The 17340-nt window shown below is 41.6% G+C and overlaps 3 protein-coding genes across 6 annotated transcripts; all 3 read left to right on the top strand.

The window, feature by feature from the left end:
* The first annotated feature begins 85 nt into the window (after positions 1 to 85).
* LOC110171632 (mitochondrial glycine transporter A-like) lies at positions 86 to 4547 on the top strand. 2 transcript variants are annotated; one of them, XM_055152549.1, is made up of 8 exons: positions 86 to 111; positions 1702 to 1781; positions 2204 to 2328; positions 2464 to 2548; positions 2786 to 2965; positions 3044 to 3212; positions 3660 to 3820; positions 3914 to 4547. In XM_055152549.1, the coding sequence occupies exons 2-8, from the start codon at positions 1767 to 1769 to the stop codon at positions 4034 to 4036; spliced, it is 858 nt and encodes a 285-aa protein (XP_055008524.1). In that variant the 5' UTR covers positions 86 to 111; positions 1702 to 1766; the 3' UTR covers positions 4037 to 4547. The 2 variants fall into 2 exon arrangements, with proteins under 2 accessions (XP_055008524.1, XP_020793043.1); XM_020937384.2 differs by lacking the exon at positions 86 to 111 and adding an exon at positions 725 to 953.
* Positions 4548 to 5672: 1125 nt separating this feature from the next.
* Positions 5673 to 8161, top strand: rpsa (ribosomal protein SA). Of its 2 annotated transcripts, none has more exons than XM_020937372.2 (8): positions 5673 to 5771; positions 6459 to 6630; positions 6701 to 6819; positions 7027 to 7272; positions 7476 to 7604; positions 7676 to 7835; positions 7917 to 7937; positions 8030 to 8161. In XM_020937372.2, the coding sequence occupies exons 2-8, from the start codon at positions 6498 to 6500 to the stop codon at positions 8122 to 8124; spliced, it is 903 nt and encodes a 300-aa protein (XP_020793031.1). In that variant the 5' UTR covers positions 5673 to 5771; positions 6459 to 6497; the 3' UTR covers positions 8125 to 8161. The 2 variants fall into 2 exon arrangements, with proteins under 2 accessions (XP_020793031.1, XP_020793022.1); XM_020937363.2 differs by having other exon boundaries at positions 7917 to 7952.
* Positions 8162 to 8569: 408 nt separating this feature from the next.
* ubn2b (ubinuclein 2b) lies at positions 8570 to 17053 on the top strand. 2 transcript variants are annotated; one of them, XM_055152358.1, is made up of 17 exons: positions 8570 to 9202; positions 9772 to 9900; positions 9993 to 10100; positions 10377 to 10508; positions 10668 to 10774; positions 11082 to 11559; positions 11759 to 11829; positions 11911 to 12040; positions 12571 to 12677; positions 13002 to 13109; positions 13196 to 13339; positions 13480 to 13530; positions 13635 to 13677; positions 14041 to 15192; positions 15388 to 15595; positions 16051 to 16119; positions 16531 to 17053. In XM_055152358.1, the coding sequence occupies exons 1-17, from the start codon at positions 8894 to 8896 to the stop codon at positions 16572 to 16574; spliced, it is 3390 nt and encodes a 1129-aa protein (XP_055008333.1). In that variant the 5' UTR covers positions 8570 to 8893; the 3' UTR covers positions 16575 to 17053. The 2 variants fall into 2 exon arrangements, with proteins under 2 accessions (XP_055008333.1, XP_020792867.1); XM_020937208.2 differs by lacking the exon at positions 16051 to 16119.
* Positions 17054 to 17340: the final 287 nt, after the last annotated feature.

Below are 17340 nucleotides of genomic sequence, written 5' to 3'. Positions count from 1 at the left end.
GTTAATTAATTGTAGGCAGTAGAGGGCAGTCAAGGCTTTGGATGTAGAGCCTTGGCTTGCTCAATCCAGTTCCTTTGTAGGGCAAAGTTGTAAACAAAGATGGGGACTCTGGTAAGAACTTTTATTACTCCTTTAAACAGTTCAAATAATCCTGTTTTAGATTACATCATAGCACTTTGTCCTGTATTTATATAATCCTATATTTTAATTGAAAGATTGTGGAACCCTTACCAATATATTTTTATAATTTGCTGTTCCCTTGATATGTGGTCCTATATTTAAAAAAAATAAATTAAAAATAGGCAAATTAATGGAGTGCCTGCCTGTAGGTCTATTGGCTGCTTTTTCTCAGTGTGAAATCACAGCTTTCTAGAATCGCCCACCAATATAATTGTGTGAGCCATCGGGGGTAATCAAATGTTATATATTACATTTAACAAGAATTATCAAAAATAGGCCTGATGCAATGTTGACAATTATTGTACTAAAGTGATACGCTCCTTCATTGGTTGTTGTGGTGTCCTCCCAAAGAGCTGATTTGTGAGGATTTTTATATAACAGTAATTGGATGTTTTACCCAAATTAGTAGAAATACCTAAACACAAAAAAAAAGTTTTAAGTGTGGGCGTTTTTTTGGTGTGTGTTGTCGGCAGCCAATCAGAAATATAAATGGCCCATGCTGGGCGGGGTTTGTGAGGCATACGCGTTTACGACTTTGCCGTGGTTAAGTTAAACAGGAACCGGCCGGTTTGAAATCCGTGTTCAAAGACGGGTCCGCTCTCCTTGGCATCACATCAGTCTCTTTTTTTTTAACTTTTTTTTTTTTTAACGCTTAACCAGTTTTTACCAGAGCAATGTCTCTTGAAAGTGAAGTTAGAAGACATCTTAAATTTCAGCGGCTTTAGAGCTCCAGCTTCATTTTTGGGGGGAATTTGGAACCACATGCTTTCAAAGTAAGAAGAACATTAGGGACAGGACTACTTCTCTGCCTCCATGGAGATATTATTCATTTGCCAGGAACGTACCACAGTGCGGTATTAAATGTATCCATCTCAATGGGAAACGAGCAGGTGACTGTAACAGGTGAAGTTACAGGTCTTTGCAGTAAACACACTTGCTTACTTCACTGAATACATCCGAGATAGATGCGTTTAATGCCGTAGGTTCACAGTAACAGGCCGCGCAAAACGAAAATATCTCCAAGCAGGTGACGGAACTTCAACAGAAAAGTTAGGGTTACATTATATTAGTCACAGGATATCAAGACTTACAAATAGACTAGCCTAACAAATGACACCACTGAAAATAAGTTACCTGACCAGCCAAACCCACACGCTTTGACAATATAGAAGAGACTGGTTAGTCTGACAAATTTGAAGACTACACATGATGGCCTGTTGTCATGTGTTGAGACTTTGTTTCTTTTGTGTGCAGTATATGTTACAACTCACAAATTTGATGCTGCACGAGTTTCACACGAGGCTAAGGCACTTTCTTAATCAGCAACAGAACGTGTGTGGTTAGACCTGTGACTGACTCACAAATGAATAGCATACTGTTGATCAGGTGACCTGCAAGTTTAGTCCCTCAGGACCTTTGCAGAGTTGTGCATTTAATAACAATCTTCATCCAGGGCTTGGTGCATGCTGATAGCATTAACAATTTTAATAGCCTAAATATATATATATTTTTTTATTGTAGGTTTTTCTGTTTGTTGGTTTGAAAGTGACAAGACTGCATTTTTTGTACTGAAGACTATCCGAACTATGGAATTAGCATTGGTAAGTTTGACTTTTACTCTGAAGTCATAAATCTTGGTTGCCTTTTAGTATGGTGTTATGGTGTTATCTGTTCAAGACAACACCAGTTTGATAGATAACCTGTTTTAGGATTCTCCTTTTCATGTGTATCACAGGTAGGAGTTGTAATGCAACTTCAAAGTCGAAAAGTCAAAGTATAACTGGGTTGTTAATTATATAATGCACTTATGTAATGTAATCAACATCATAAGAAACCTAAATAAATATAGCTCACAAAGACGCCATGCCTTTTTTATTTAATAGCAGCAATACCCCAGGCAAACTCAAAATAATGTACATCAATTCACTATACCACTAATTATAAACGTTAGTAAAACTCAAGGGTAAAATTAATATACTCTAACTGCAGTTGACTTTTCTGTTTTCTTCATGTCTCTGTGCAGGCCCATCCTGCTCTCAAAGCCTTCATGTGTGGCTCCCTTAGTGGGACATGCTCCACACTGCTGTTCCAGCCCCTGGACCTGGTGAAGACCCGCCTGCAGACCCTACAGATCGGTGTGCAGCAAGGGTTAGTCAGCATGTCCTCATCTCACACTCAAAACAAATACTCTCAACACTGGTGTCAATGTGGGTCCAGTGCAATCTCTGAAATGCCAATAAGCCACATATTGAATCAACTGAATTGATTGTGTTTGTCCTGCAGCACATCCAGAGTTGGCATGGTGACAGTGTTTCTGAACGTTGTGCGCACAGAGAAGCTCCTCGGATTGTGGAAAGGGGTTTCCCCAGTGAGTGTTTTTACAGGGTTTTACACTGAATACAGCAGGTATTTCAATTCAGAAACCTAGATAAATGGACAGTTATTGTTCCTTTATTATTATCCTTAAACCAAGGAGGCTGTAATCTGTTAGCAAGATGATAAAGTACATCACAACAGAGACAAAAGACTGTAACAATTAATTTTGTAGTTAATGCATTTATTTTGTTAAACCGCTGTGATTTCAATTAATGTTTTATTATTGCAGTCATTTGCGCGGACCATCCCAGGTGTGGGCATTTACTTCAGTACATACTTCACCCTGAAGCAGCACTTTGTCCAGGGGCAAAGCCCTGGGGCCATGGAGGCGGTACTGCTGGGAGGAGGGGCCCGCAGTGTGGCTGGGGTCATCATGCTGCCTGTCACCGTCATCAAGACACGATTCGAAGTTGGACTTTTTTCTGTAAAAAGTATTAATTACAGTGGTGTTTATGGTCTTTGTCTAAGGCTGCTATCGTTGTTCTAGTGTGGCCGGTACAGTTATGGAAGTGTAGTAGGGGCCCTCCGAAGTGTGTGTCGGACAGAAGGTCCAGGTGCTCTCTTTTCTGGACTATGGGCCACGCTCCTCAGAGACGTCCCCTTCTCTGGGATCTACGTCATGTTCTACAGTCAGACCAAAGCGGCACTGCCCACAGGTGAGCAGGTCCTGGAAAAACTGGATATGCAAATGAATCCGAGTTAGTTCAGTGTCTAATAATGCTTATACTGGAAATCCATGTACCACAATGACATAAGATGATGTGTTTGACACCTCATAGGCTAACTTTAAACTAAGCACATAGTTGTGCAAGTGATGTCATGCTTGTTTTCTGAATCTGTATTTCCACAAATGTTGATATTCTTTTTCTTCTTTAATTATTTGACACAATTATAAGCAGAACCAGAACACCATTATATTGATGCTGAATACCAGTGAAACAATAATTAATGGGACCAACACTTGTTGGGGCAAGCGAATATTAAATGAAAATAAAATCCCTGTATTCAGGTCTTACTTGCACCTGGTCCATCAAACGTGAGGGTGTTTGCTGATTTCACTTAAATCTTGTGTTTTTTTGTTTTATTTGTTTTTTTGTTTTCAGAAATCAGCCTGTCTGTCTCTGCCCCTGTGGCTAATTTTGGCTGTGGTGTTGTGGCTGGTGTGTTGGCTTCTCTGATCACTCAGCCTGCAGATGTGGTCAAAACACAAGTGCAAGTCAACCCACAGCTCCGGACACCACAGGCCATTACATTCATCTATACGGTATCTTACATTTTTAAGATTAATATTGTGATTTTTAATTTGTGTCCAAATGGCAGCAAACATATTGAGACCTAGTTGTCCTATTCTGTATAGGAACATGGTTTGCAGGGCTTCTTCCGAGGTGCGGTGCCAAGGCTTCTCAGGAGGACTATGATGGCGGCGATGGCTTGGACTGTCTATGAGCAAATGATGGCACGTTTTGGACTTAAATCCTGAGAAAGAACCATCAAGAAACCATAACAAGTCAAGTCACTGAAAGATCTGACCAAACATGATGGTCAGCTATTAAATACCATGAACTGCACTGTACTGTTACATGGAGCGAGGCCTTTGTTTTGTACTTTCTACCAAATCAGTAGTTAAATATTAGAATTGTCCCTAAACATTTATTAACATTTTGAATAACGACTCAAATATTATGTTATGAAAACTGCACAATGTTATTTTACTTTTTTAAGTAGTCTGACCTGCGGACTTGTGAGTACATTTAGTACAGTATAGGTATTAGGCTCTTGTCGCTCAAAAACTGAAATTGCCTCTTGATTCAAATTCATTGTAAATGACCTCCATGGATCTTTCACATTGCACTTTAACTCATGGACTATTCCTTTTGAGTGTCACTTAGTTTTTACTTTTTGTTGTTCATTTGTCCACTAATCTAATGTAAGTATTTTTAACATTGTTCTGTTGTTTTTATTTAAATAATTAAAAAATAATGTGTGCTCTCTTTTTGTGTATAACAGTAAATTATTGAGTTAACATGTTTTCTTTACCTGGTAGGCCATGTGAATCTAGGCCTGGAAGGGCAGGCTACATTGGTTGTAGACTGTGACCCAGTCTTCCAACATTATTACATAACTAAGTAGAATAGACTGGATTAGGGCCAGTTGTGAATGAGTGCAAGATGCCGAAAGTTATCAGAAAGTTTCTTTCTGATAAAAGAGACATTAGTCAGCACACAAAAAGATAAGAGGGGTAGGACATGACATTAGAGATCAAGGGAGAATAAACATAAAATGCTCACTTAACTAGGTGTAAAAAAAAGTAATTTGATACAGTTTCATTATGTATAGAAGAATACAGGGATATTATAAAGATGGGTAACAACCAACAGTAGTAACACCTTTTCACTTTTCTTGAATAATTCATAACATATAAGCCTTTTAGCACACGGGTGATCACTGAGTAATATAAATAAACATAAATCGGAATAACAATGCTCCTCTAATCCATGACTTCCACGTGGCATCAATTTCTGCTCATTCGCTTCAAGGTTTCCCAGAAATTTGTAAAACGTCATTGACAAATAGGTTACTCTCAGTTATCCAAATAGCCTAACCATTAATACGCATGTTATAGGCTGATGCCATTTTTTAATTAAACAAACTCTCTTCTGTATTAACGCTGTGCATAATTTCGTTTCAAAACTAATAAATATAGTTTGACATCTTTGTGATGAATGTTGCAACGCCTGTGTCCTGGACGTTTTATCTTGGGTAAATATCATTGCGAAATATTGCGGTCTTTAACCGAGAACTCGACGTCTGGGGAGTTTCTTAATATGGTCTTTCCATCTTCTTTGTCTTAATATGGGATACTCATCCGACCCACTGAGCTGTCCCCTTGTACCCTGTCCTCTGGTAACATCTGCCTCATTTTTGGTACATAACGTCCTCTGGTGGACAAACTGTAGGACGAATGTGGTAAAAATTTTTGAACGTTGATTTGTTTATGGGTTTACCTGGGGAAATTGTTTAACGTTATCAATTTCATCTTGCTCATAGAATTAAATTTAATAGCTAAATAATATATACAAAGCAAATATATTTTTTGGACTAACAATACAACGACCAATCAGAGGTTCGGATTTGGGGTATAAAAGTGACGTCATTTCCGCTGTTCGGTCTCTTTTTCACCGTGTGGTCAGATTTCCATACGGCGTTGTTTCGTGGTGAGTTTTTAAGGCTTTTATTTGACAGTAAACGGTTTCAGTGCGAGAAATTAAAGTCTCGTTCAATCATACACGCATTTAATTACACGATATTCCAATTCACGTGCGTTGGGTAGCCTAACCTTTTAGGTATAATAGCTGACACAATATACATTGCTAATATAGAGCTAACATGCTAAGTGTAGACACGCGGATCGTGGCCTGGCTGCCGCTGAAAGACTCACATGAACATTCTATAAAGTTGTCTTCTCTTTCCTGTTTTCTGACTAGAAACGAAGCAAAAAAATTGCACAGTTCATGTAGGCAATTATTAATGTAGGAGGAAGGTTTCATTCGACAGTCTGACCGCTTCTAAACAAGGTTGTATTGCTGGGTTTCAGATGGCATCACTAAACTATAGGCCAGTCACATTTAATACAGCTAGGGGCAGCTAAAATTAATATTGTGAAAATGTTGATTTTGTTGTAATGAGTTTTTGACTCTAGTAAATGAGAAAAATGACCAGATTAAACACTTGTGGATTTACCTTTTAGATAGTTCATGGTAAAGTAAAATGTAATGAAATGGGAAATCTGACCCTTGCCCCCCTTCTGATAGTATGTCATTACGTTCTAGAGTCTGAAAACCACCAATAAAAATTTAGAAAAATGCAATTTGTCTAATCCCCCTGTGTCATTCATTCTATAGCTCTCCCAATAACTCGTTGCTCAAGGGAAAGCGGTCACGATGTCCGGAGGTCTGGATGTCCTTCAGATGAAGGAGGAGGATGTGCTGAAGTTCCTGGCTGCAGGGACCCATCTGGGAGGTACCAACCTGGACTTCCAGATGGACCAGTATGTCTACAAAAGAAAAAGCGACGGTGCGTGGCCAGAGTGAGACAATGAGTTTAATGTAGATTTTCACTAATGTTGTGGAATTTTATGTTACAGGTGTTTACATCATTAATCTGAAGAAGACTTGGGAAAAGCTTCTGTTGGCTGCTAGAGCCATTGTGGCCATTGAGAACCCAGCAGATGTGTGTGTCATCTCCTCTAGGAACACTGGACAGGTAGGACCACACATGGGCTAAACTTATGCACTCTGTTAAAGCCGGACACCACTGTTGGTGTTCTGGTGTCGGAAGTGTGCTAGAGTGAGCTGGCTGGGTCTTACAGGCACCACAAGGGCTGTCGTCCCATGAGTGGTGTTGTATAAGACATAGCCACATGTCTAGCAATTCTATAAAGGAAATAAGATGTATTTTTTGTTTTTGTAGAGGGCAGTGCTGAAATTTGCTTCTGCCACTGGTGCCACCACATTCCACGGTCGCTTCACCCCAGGAACATTCACCAATCAGATCCAGGCTGCCTTCAGGGAGCCGCGCCTGCTGATTGTGACTGACCCCCGTGCCGACCACCAGCCCCTTACCGAAGCCTCCTATGTGAACATCCCCACCATTGCACTGTGCAACACTGATTCTCCCCTGAGATATGTTGACATTGCCATTCCCTGCAACAACAAGGTGAACACTTACATTAAAACTCATGCACACAGCAAGAGTCTGTGCTGTCCTGTCTGCACAGGTACAAGATGTGTGCTATAAAAATGCCTCACCTTGGTCTGCCTTTCTTTCACTACATGAAAAGAGGGGTTAAATGTTGTGGCTACATATATGCACATACTCATACAGTGACCATTTTAACTGATGGCCCATGTCTTTTACAGGGTCACCACTCTGTTGGTCTGATGTGGTGGATGCTGGCTAGAGAGGTCCTGAGGATGAGGGGTACAATCTCCAGAGAACACCCATGGGAGGTCATGCCCGATCTGTACTTCTACAGGGATCCTGAGGAGGTAAAATAAACATGGTGTGTTAAGCAGAAATTTGGGTGGTTAACTTGATCCTGAATGTCCCTCTGTTTCAGATTGAGAAGGAAGAACAGGCTGCAGCTGAGAAGGCTGTTGGAAAGGAGGAGTTCCAGGGTGAATGGAGTGCTCCTGCTGCGGAGTTTGCCCAGCCTGAAGTGGCTGACTGGTCTGAGGGTGTGGCTGTGCCATCTGTGCCCATTCAGCAGTTCCCTGCCGGTAAGGTCTTAAAATATTTCTATCTCTAGTGTCTGTAGATTGGCGAGGTTTTAATTTTTTTTTTTTACTATCTTTTCATAGCTGCTGCACCTGTCAAGACTGGTGAGGTGTTCTCTGGTTAGTCATATTCGGCATTGTATTTACTGCCTTTTTTTTGTTTTTAACGTGACACTGATTCTTTTCTGCTCTTGCAGAGGATTGGAGCACTCAGCCTGCCACAGAAGACTGGTCAACTGCCCCTACTGCCCAGGCATCCGACTGGGGTGGAGCCACTTCTGACTGGTCTTAAATTACCAATGACAATAAAAGTGTTTTTTACACGCTGACTTGATTCTGGCTTGTGTGTTCCTAATATGAAGGGTTCTTTTTCTACCCAGATGCAATATATAATTTATGGTAAACTAAATTAACTGGATCAGTATTGGCCAAAGGTCAGACCAGTGTGATCCTGGAGAGAATGCACGCAGCTTGTGTAGTGACGGATATTTGGAAAATAATGTAATAAAGCGTTATTCCATGTTCAATAATTGACTTAAAATGCACTGAAATGGACGAAAGGATTAAACGCATAAATGCATGGAGGACATGTGGTGCACATCTCCCGCCTGTAATATACTCCATCCGCCACATTCGCGCGTGTGGGGCAGAGGGGCGTGTCCCTGCGCTGTCATTGGACGAAAGCGGTTCCTTTTCCTTCTCGCCTTCCGCTTTCTTTTCATACGCACACCCAGCCTCTGAATAATGATAATAATGATCAAGATGGCTACTACAGAATCTTCCTTGCGGTAGCTGACCAAATTAATGGAAGCACTTCAGAGGGCTAATTTTAATAGTTAAAGGCCCTCTTCAGCGGCGGGTCCGCGGCAAGAGTCAAACTAGATGGATTAAACCGGGCTGCGGAGATTGAAAAGTCATTGTGTTGCCTGCAGCACTCATTCTGGGGAAGCTAGGCTAGCAGAGCAACGAGCTAGTTGTACTTGTCGACCACCTCTGGTTTGGCTTCCAGAGGACCGTGGCGCTGCCTGTGCTGTGGCCTGTAGTTGGTCGGAAAGTGTCAGATGGCAGAGCCGAGGAAAGTGCCCTTTGTCACCATCTCATCCTTCAACGCCGCACAGCCGACCCTGGAGCCCGGTAAGAAGCGCCGCCGCGAAGATGACGGGGCGGACATCACTTTTGGGAAAGATGGAGGTGGAAGTACCGCGGGCAAAGGGGTAGGAGGTGGAGGGGCTCTTTTTGGGAGCACGGAAGCGGGCGAAACCGGCGAGAGTAAGCCCACTCTGCGCCTCAGCCTGTCCCTGAGCGAGCCGAGTGAACGGGGCTCCGCGGAGTTTAACTACAGCGAGCTGACCAACAACACTCACCCTCAGGTTAGTCCAAACACGGCCCCATGATGTGCAAGAGGGGCCCAACCTGGCACCACACTGAAGGCTGACAGACGGATATGGTGATAAGGGAATAGACAAGCCCTGTTTGTGCAGCCCAATACATAACTAAAAGTTAGGCCATTAGCTGTGCCAAATTCATTTCACCAATAAAATTCAGTGGCCATATGACCAAAGTTTATAACAGCTTTTTTCACTTGGATCCAGCGCACCATAAACAAACATCTTAATGTTAGTAAAATCATTAAGGAAAATCACGTCGGTAATTAACAAAACATGGACGGATGAGTCAGTTCATTTTTAAATACATGATTTGTGGCTATCCTGTGCTGATTTATGAATGAAGTTGATTTATTTATTTTTTTTATTGTTTTACTAATGAGTACCACTAATCCTCTTGATTTTAATTAAGTTAAAAAGACATTGGTGTAAAAAGCCAAAACAATGCTGTAATATTTTGTGTCCCCTTTTATTTATAGCTGTTTCCTCACACAATTGTTTATTTTGCAAATTATAACTTGTGCACTGAAAATTTTATTATTTATCATTTGTAGGTAAAGACAGTTTGCTCAACGGCACCAAAAGGACTGACACCCTCCCTTGACCCCAGTGACCCATTTGCTGATGATGAGAAGGAAAGACTCGAAGTGGAGGAATTGGCCAGGAAGTTTGAGAGCAAATATGCAAGTTTTACTTAACTTTTTTAAAATATGCTTATTTATTTTGTGTATATTGCTGCTGTTATAATGTTTGCCCAAATGTCTTATCTGTGCAGGGAGGCGGAGGTGGAGCCAAAAAGAAGAAAAAGGACCGCATGCAAGATCTTATAGATATTGGTTATGGCTACGATGAGACCGACCCATTCATTGACAATTCTGAAGCTGTGAGTAAAGTATTGTGTTTGTGTGTGAATGTGTATGTATAGACACTGTATTGTACTACATCACTGCTACTATTATATTTTAGGTATTTGTAACTGAAAAGAGTTCATAGTGAGGAGGAGTTGTTATCTCAGTTGTCCTGAACGCTAAAGGCTGGTTGTTGTGGACATTCACACCATGTGTTTGACCTCCTGAGCAAGAAATCTGTTTAGAATTGACAAAGGATATATTTGCCACAATAATAGAGCAAAAAATATTGCTCTTCTGTGTTTGGTCAGTATGATGAGCTGGTCCCTGCCTCTCTCACCACTAAACATGGAGGCTTCTACATCAACACAGGAACCCTGCAGTTCAGAGCTGCTTCTGACTCAGAAGGAGAAGACCCCAACACAGCTGAAAACCACTTTAAGGTAAAGGCTTTGTCTACTGTGTATGTTTTTAATTAGTATGCATCATAAGACATATACATTATCACTTTTATGACTTTAAATATTTATTTACATTTATTTTACCACATTTTATGGGCCCTTTTAAAAGACGAAAGTGTGACTTTGTTTTTGTTGGTGCAGAAAATGAAAGATGGAGAAGAACGGGTAATTAAAAAACGTAGAAAGAAGCAAGATGGTGGTATCCTGGAAGAAAAGAAACCTAAGAAGAATAAAGTACCAAAGTCAGGGTAAGAAACTCATGATTTTTATTACTATATTTTAATAGATAGATTGATTTGTATTTGTTTGTTTGTTTGTTTTTAAATCTTTAGACCTGTGCACTACATACAAAAAACTTACTGCTCAAAAGTGTTTTTGTAAACAGTGAAAGACACCTGTACTTCCTGTGTGGTTGTTTCTTTTGATCCACACTGTAGATCTAGAACACTTGAAAAATCAATTTAAATGCTTTCTTAATGCTTTTTAGACCTTCTTTGTCAAATGATTATCTTTAAAGTCATGTTAGAAACCTGATTGTTTTATTCCCTGTTGTAGAGTGTCCGCTCTGAATGCTCACCGTCCAGAGAAGAAGAAAAGGAAGAAGTTGATGAAGGACTCCCTGCACTTGGCTAACATGCTGCGGCGCTTCAACAGGGAGAAAGAGGAGATGCGCAAAAAGAACCTGGCTGGTGGTCTGCAGCAGAGACCTAACCCTAAACTGCCCCCTCCCAATAGCTCGCTGCTCACCAGTCAATCCAAAACCTCTGGAAACGACTGCAACATGGCCGACCTGACCTCTGACCCTGTGGTGTTGTCACTGCTCGGGACAGCGAACAACGACATCCTACAGGACATGATGGGAGACCTGGACTTTGGGATGCTGGACTCCCCTCACAGTCCGGGCCAAGGAGAGAATGGCTCCTTTGGGACGGGCCACAAGAGCAGAGTGTCTCAGGGCAGCTCCATGACCCCGCCTCCTCTGCCTGGTGGACTGCCTGCTCCGCTGGCAAAACGCATTGAAGACCTTAGAGCGGTACAAATCAGCTATTTGTTTGCTTTCTGAAATGTTACAAGTCTCTGAATCTTTGCAAATCCAAACCAGTCAAAATAGTACATCTTGTCAGCGCAACGGTGAAAAAGTCTCTGTACAGCACACAATCACAAATCGCACAAATTGTTTTAAGCACATTCAAAACATTTATTTTTTTGTTTTGTTGTTGTTGTCGCCACAGGCCTCTAGACAGTTTGATGAAGAGGGCCGAAAGAAGTTTTTCACCTTGGACATGAACAACATTTTATTAGAGTAAGTTGGCACCAGCACATGTGGCAGGTACAGACACACACATACTAACTCATACTTGTGTCCTTCTGTGTGTTTGCCCAGTATTGAACTACAGGTCCAGGAGCAGCCTTCAGAGGTGCGTGCAGCTGTCTATTCCCACCTTGAGGCCTTTGTGCCTTGCAACAAAGAAGCCTTGCTCAAACGACTCAAGAAACTCAGCCTCAACATCCAGGTGAGCAAAGAGCTTTTCCTTTTCAAGGTAGATCATGCAAACTCACACAGGTTAGATTTGAAAGCTGAATGTATATTTTTGTCATTAACATAAAGACTATGTGATCCATATCACTTCAAAACCATCTCTCTCTTTCACAAAAACTCCCAGACATGTTGTCTAGTTGTCTGTAAGTTTTGGTGTAGTAGTATTGTAAAAGAGAGAGCTGTGTGATTTTTCTCTGGTCCTATTGTATGCTCTGTTAAAGATGCATCATGTTAATTGATTTTAAAAATAATTATAACAGTAAAATAAATACTTGGAGATGATTATATGTTATACCATACAGTGCAACATGGAAAGAATCAATAAAAAGTAATAGTGTGAAAGGAATGGTAAGCAGCTGGTGATGTTCCAGGAGATTATAAACAGCGCTCACATCAGGGAGGTTGTATAGATGTGCTGACATGCTCTTCTCTATGTCCTATTTTCTATATTTACCAGTTTGTGCTGTGTTCTGAGTCCCTCCTGAGTCTTCTCTTGTCTCTTAGGACGACCGACTTCGAACTCCTCTGCTCAAACTCAAACTGGCTGTGTGCAGTGTGATGCCAGAGCAGATTGCGCGCTACAATATGGACTGCATCGCCAAAGTGGCAAAGTAAGGATCTCAATGAGTGTCATACATATACATATGTCCCACTGACTGGAGCATGCAGACTGCAGTTAGTTATTGCATGCAGTACATAACACTAGCATTACAGAAGTGTTATGCCATGTTATTACAGCATTACCTCCTTCTAATTCCACTTTAATACAAGATAAAATTTCAAAATCACTGTTGACAATTTGCAATTAGCGTTTATTGGAGGTACTATTGGCAGGTTAGCATAATAATAATGCAAATAAAAATTCTTCACAGTACAACTGCACCAGTTTCCAAACTGCTTTGGTGCTTTTCTTAACAAATTGTCAATCTTTCCAGGCAACAAGAGGAGGGGGAGAGAAATGGCTCCGACGACGATGATGAAGAGAAACCTGGGAAGAGGGTCATGGGTCCACGCAAGAAGTTTGTGTGGGATGATAAACTCAGGTACAATTTACAAGATGGTCCTAAAGGTCCTCTTTGATCATACTTTAAAATAATCTTAAAGTATTAAAGCTTGTGTGTTCCTCCAGGACGCTGCTGTGTAACCTAGTGCGGGTCAAACTCAACTGTTATGAGCTGGAGGGGAAGACCTCTGTGTCTTTGGAGGACTACCTCAAGGGCTTTATGGAGAGCGAGGTGAAGCCTCTGTGGCCCAAAGGCTGGATGCAGGCCAGGTGGATATACAACCTTGAATATATCTTTATTTTTTTATTAATTTTTTTATTTTTATTATTATTTTATTTATACTAATTAATGTACTTAATATAATTAATATACTTAATATCTGCATGTTTTTGACTGAATGTTTTTCCAGAATGCTGTTCAAGGAAAGTATTATGGTGCATGGTCATCTCACAGGCTATGCGTAAGTTCACGGTCATTTATTATATCACATCATTCCATGTTTTCTCCACAGTATGGAGCCAATTTCCAGATATAAAAAACAAACTTGTATTTTCCTCTCCTCAGAGCAAAGAAAAAGGTGGTGTCTACTCCCAAGGCCAAGCCTAAGGTTAGTCTAGTCTCCTGTGGGTGTCACCCTCTGTGGTTCATTAGCAACCAATTAGCAAACATGTAAACACTCTCAGCTACTGTTCTCAGCTGAACAGAAACATTACAGATTTATATACCACAATTTTGCATATTTTGCCATGTCATATTTATCATGTATTAAACTATAATATTATAATATATTATAATATTTATTCTGTATTTAACTTCTTAATGTGCTTCGAAGACTTGGTAATTAATGTAACTCAAAACTATATTTACAACAATAATGTGGACTATTGAGGTGGTTTAAACCATAGGAACAGTTTTGTTAATGCATTTGTCAGGAGTGTATATTTTTTAAACTGTTTTGTGATTAACACAGGAGCCAGCGATATGGACACAACGAGCTACACCTTCAACTGCCCCTACTTCGTTACCAGTTGCCAAGAGACCGCCCCAGTCGCCAGCCGAGCCCATTTGTCTCGACTCTCTGGATGAGGACCTGACATCCCCTTCTCTGGACTCCATCTCCCAGGCCTTAGCCATCCTGGGCAATGCTGCCAAGGGCCTAGCCCAGGGAGAGAGCCCCCCATCCCCTGAAGCCCCCAAACCTCCCAAACCCCCCACCAACCTCCATTCGTCCCCTGTCCTCCAGCAGCACAAGAAGAACTCCGTGAGCAGCACACCTCACTACATGTCTACCTCTACGTCCAGTCCGCTGTCCCGGCCCGCCTCTCTCAGCGCCTCCCCTCAGGCCTCAGTACGGGGGCCTGGAGTGGACAATTTAGGGAAAAACTCACAACAGGTTCACAGACAATCGGTGCTGAACTCTCATAGACCTGTGAGTGTGGGAGTGGCTAAAGCCAACATGTCAGCTGCCACACCCCCTAAGCCCCGCCCTCCAGCCACAGCTTCCCCCCTGATGGCGCCCTCAGGTCTTCTGAAGGGCAGCAGCTCTAAAGACACTCTCCTCCTTACATCCCCTCAGTCCCGTCCACACATGCTCCAGTCTCCCTCTCCACACCTTACAGCCAAACCTTATATCCCTCCTCGACTCCCCCACACTGCCTCCCCGTCTCAACCACAGTCCAAATTTATCACGCCCATGCATGCAACCCTCACCAAACCCACCCACAGTAGCATCGCGCCTATCATCAAGTTATCTCCCCGTGCCCCCAGCCCAGCAGTGAGTGTGTCTTCTTCACCCTCCCTTCCACAGCCCCCCCGCTCTCAGGCAGCACCCTCCATGCACCAGTACTCCCCCAAAAGCCCCGCTTCTTTCCGCCCACCGTTCTCAGGTTCTCCCGGAGCAACAGGCAAACCGGGCCCCGGCAATTTTACCGTCCCGGGACAGAAGACCCCCAGCAGCACCACGTCCAGCCTTATCAACAGCTTACCTGTGAACAAGCACACAGCCGCCTCCATCACAGCCGCCTCAGCCAGTCCGAGGCAGAGGCCAGGGTCAGGGACCCCTCAAGGAGCCAAACCAGTCCCATCCACTCCTTCGTCCACCACCTCACCTCAAATAACACAGGTTTGTAACACACAGTCCACTATACGACATAAAAATTAAATCTCAATTTGAGTTTGAACTGAAGGAACCTATCAACACAATTCAGAGGAAATGTACCATTTAATTAACAATTTATTTTGTTTTATTAGATGTTTTACATTTGTAAAATATTTCTATACCACACTTACATTTGTACGCTGTGATACGTGTTTCCAGGTCTCTACATCAGGTAGCAGCTCTCTGCTGGGCTCATCCCCATCTCTGCCTTTGGGCTTTGGGATGCTGGGAGGGCTGGTGCCTGTGTCTCTGCCCTTCCAGTTCCCCTCTCTGCTCAGCCTCAACTCCCTGGGGACAGCGGGCTCCAGTACCACAGCCAGCAGCTCCACAGCCAGTAGCAACGCCCCCTTTTCAACACTGACACAGAGTGAGTGTCCTTTTTAAAATATATATATATATTCTTGTTGAAAATTTTCATATTGCTTACTGCATACTTGGCAATGTAAGCTGGAGTAAGTGTGGGAATTGCATTCATGTGACAGGGGCTAAAACCACTGCATAAAACATTTGAAAGATCCTGAAAAAGAAATGTACAGTGGCTTGACATGATGGTGTGCTTCGGGTTATTTCCAAAAATAAACTCCAAAAAGTTGTGCTAACATTTGTGATGTATCACTGTTTATAATAGGGAATATACATTTGAGCAGAGCTGAAAAGGGATCTGTGTTATCTGGGTGTTTTGTGTAGTTTTGTCATGTTCCGTTTTTGCTGCATCTTCAGTTGTCTAAATGTGACCTCCTATATTGATGTCCATTTTGTTTGCCTACTTCCCCTCTGTTTCCTTCCTAAATGCTTGTGTACCCTCCTGTCCCATCTCCTCAGATGTGTTTAAGAGTCTCCAGTCAGGCTCTCAGACCGCTCTGCCTCCTCACTTGCAGCTCGCTTTCTCAGGTAACTTCTTCCCCTCTGTCTGCCCCTGTCCTGGTCTCCTCTGCTTGTGTTGTCATGTATCTGCACTTCTGCCTTAAAGTCTAACCTGCTGTTGAATGATATTACCAGAGCTCACTCATTTGAGGTTGTTTTTGAGGTCTCAACTGGTGGTCAAAAAGTGAGTCTGGTTATTAAAATAAAGTACGAGTAAAACATGTTCAGTTTTAGCCAAACCAGTATGTGGTAGTCAAGTCAGAGTTCTCTAGTCAGGTTGAGTCATTACTCATCACATCGTGTTGTCAAGTCACGTCACAAGTCCCTGGCATCTTGGCCACGTCACTCTCATAAAGTTTACTTTTAAACCTGGTTTAGTAGAATCAAATGTTTCCCTACAATTACCACTAGTGAATAATAAGCGATTATGCTTTACAGATGTCGCTCAAAGCCAAGCAGATGTGAAGAGGAAGACGTTATGATGCAGCAGGATCAACCCTGGTTCAGGAAACTCTGACCCAAAGAACAGAGAACACTCTTGAGATCAATACCACAATGAAATGTCACCTCCTTTGTACACAATTTGATCATTTTAAAGACTATTGATACGACATTGGCTAAGTAAAATGACAAGACTTTAGTTTATGTTTACAACAGACCTTTAACACTGTGGACAGTGGAGAAGAATGGGTGGAAAGTTCAGGTGTGGGTTTTGCTTGAATGTCTTCTATTATGGTTGGAAGTGTGCCTTTTGTGTGTGTGTCCTTTGATGCATGGTCAGTGTGTCTACTTGGTGCTGTTTTTATAATAATGTAATTATTACTGATATCTGTAAAATATCTGTAAACTGCAAATTTGTTGAATTTGAACTTTTTTTAAAAGCTGTACACTTTTTCTTGAATTTGAATTCTTAATGAATTCCTAGCTGTATAGAACTTTTAATTAAACTGATCTCTTTTTAGTTGGTATTTTATTATTTATAAATAACAAAAACCCTCATAATCTGCCCATCTGTACAAACAACCAATTCTACCAAATATTTTTAGTCTAAATGCACCACTAATCATTCAAATAATTGAATTTAGAGACTGTTTCTCAATTTTATATGCACTTGTTTCAAAATGCATTAGTGTAGGTATTTTTCAACAATGTGGCAGTCCCAATATGTAGAAATCTAATTTCAATGTTCCCCTCATTACCACAGACTACTCCTCAAACACATTTGTCAAATTGATTCTGCATTACAGA

Source organism: Boleophthalmus pectinirostris, unplaced genomic scaffold (genome assembly GCF_026225935.1).
Source record: "Boleophthalmus pectinirostris isolate CB_2022bp ecotype Guang Dong unplaced genomic scaffold, ASM2622593v1 HiC_scaffold_17, whole genome shotgun sequence".
NCBI lineage: Eukaryota > Metazoa > Chordata > Actinopteri > Gobiiformes > Gobiidae > Boleophthalmus > Boleophthalmus pectinirostris.
Note: the sequence above shows the minus strand (reverse complement) of the source record. Positions and strands in the feature narration are given on the sequence as shown.

What these genes read in the sequence shown, in the direction of transcription:
- rpsa (XM_020937363.2), top strand. Translation starts at nt 6,498, where the DNA reads ATGTCCGGAGGTCTGGATGTCCTTCAGATGAAGGAGGAGGATGTGCTG. An exon ending in CCATTCCCTGCAACAACAAG is followed by an intron (nt 7,273 to 7,475) that starts GTGAACACTTAC and finishes TGTCTTTTACAG; the next exon opens with GGTCACCACTCTGTTGGTCT. An exon ending in TCTACAGGGATCCTGAGGAG is followed by an intron (nt 7,605 to 7,675) that starts GTAAAATAAACA and finishes CCTCTGTTTCAG; the next exon opens with ATTGAGAAGGAAGAACAGGC.
- LOC110171632 (XM_055152549.1), top strand. An exon ending in CAGATCGGTGTGCAGCAAGG is followed by an intron (nt 2,329 to 2,463) that starts GTTAGTCAGCAT and finishes TTTGTCCTGCAG; the next exon opens with CACATCCAGAGTTGGCATGG. An exon ending in CAAAGCGGCACTGCCCACAG is followed by an intron (nt 3,213 to 3,659) that starts GTGAGCAGGTCC and finishes TTTTGTTTTCAG; the next exon opens with AAATCAGCCTGTCTGTCTCT.
- ubn2b (XM_055152358.1), top strand. Translation starts at nt 8,894, where the DNA reads ATGGCAGAGCCGAGGAAAGTGCCCTTTGTCACCATCTCATCCTTCAAC. An exon ending in CAGCTGAAAACCACTTTAAG is followed by an intron (nt 10,509 to 10,667) that starts GTAAAGGCTTTG and finishes TTGTTGGTGCAG; the next exon opens with AAAATGAAAGATGGAGAAGA. An exon ending in CTCCCAAGGCCAAGCCTAAG is followed by an intron (nt 13,678 to 14,040) that starts GTTAGTCTAGTC and finishes TGATTAACACAG; the next exon opens with GAGCCAGCGATATGGACACA.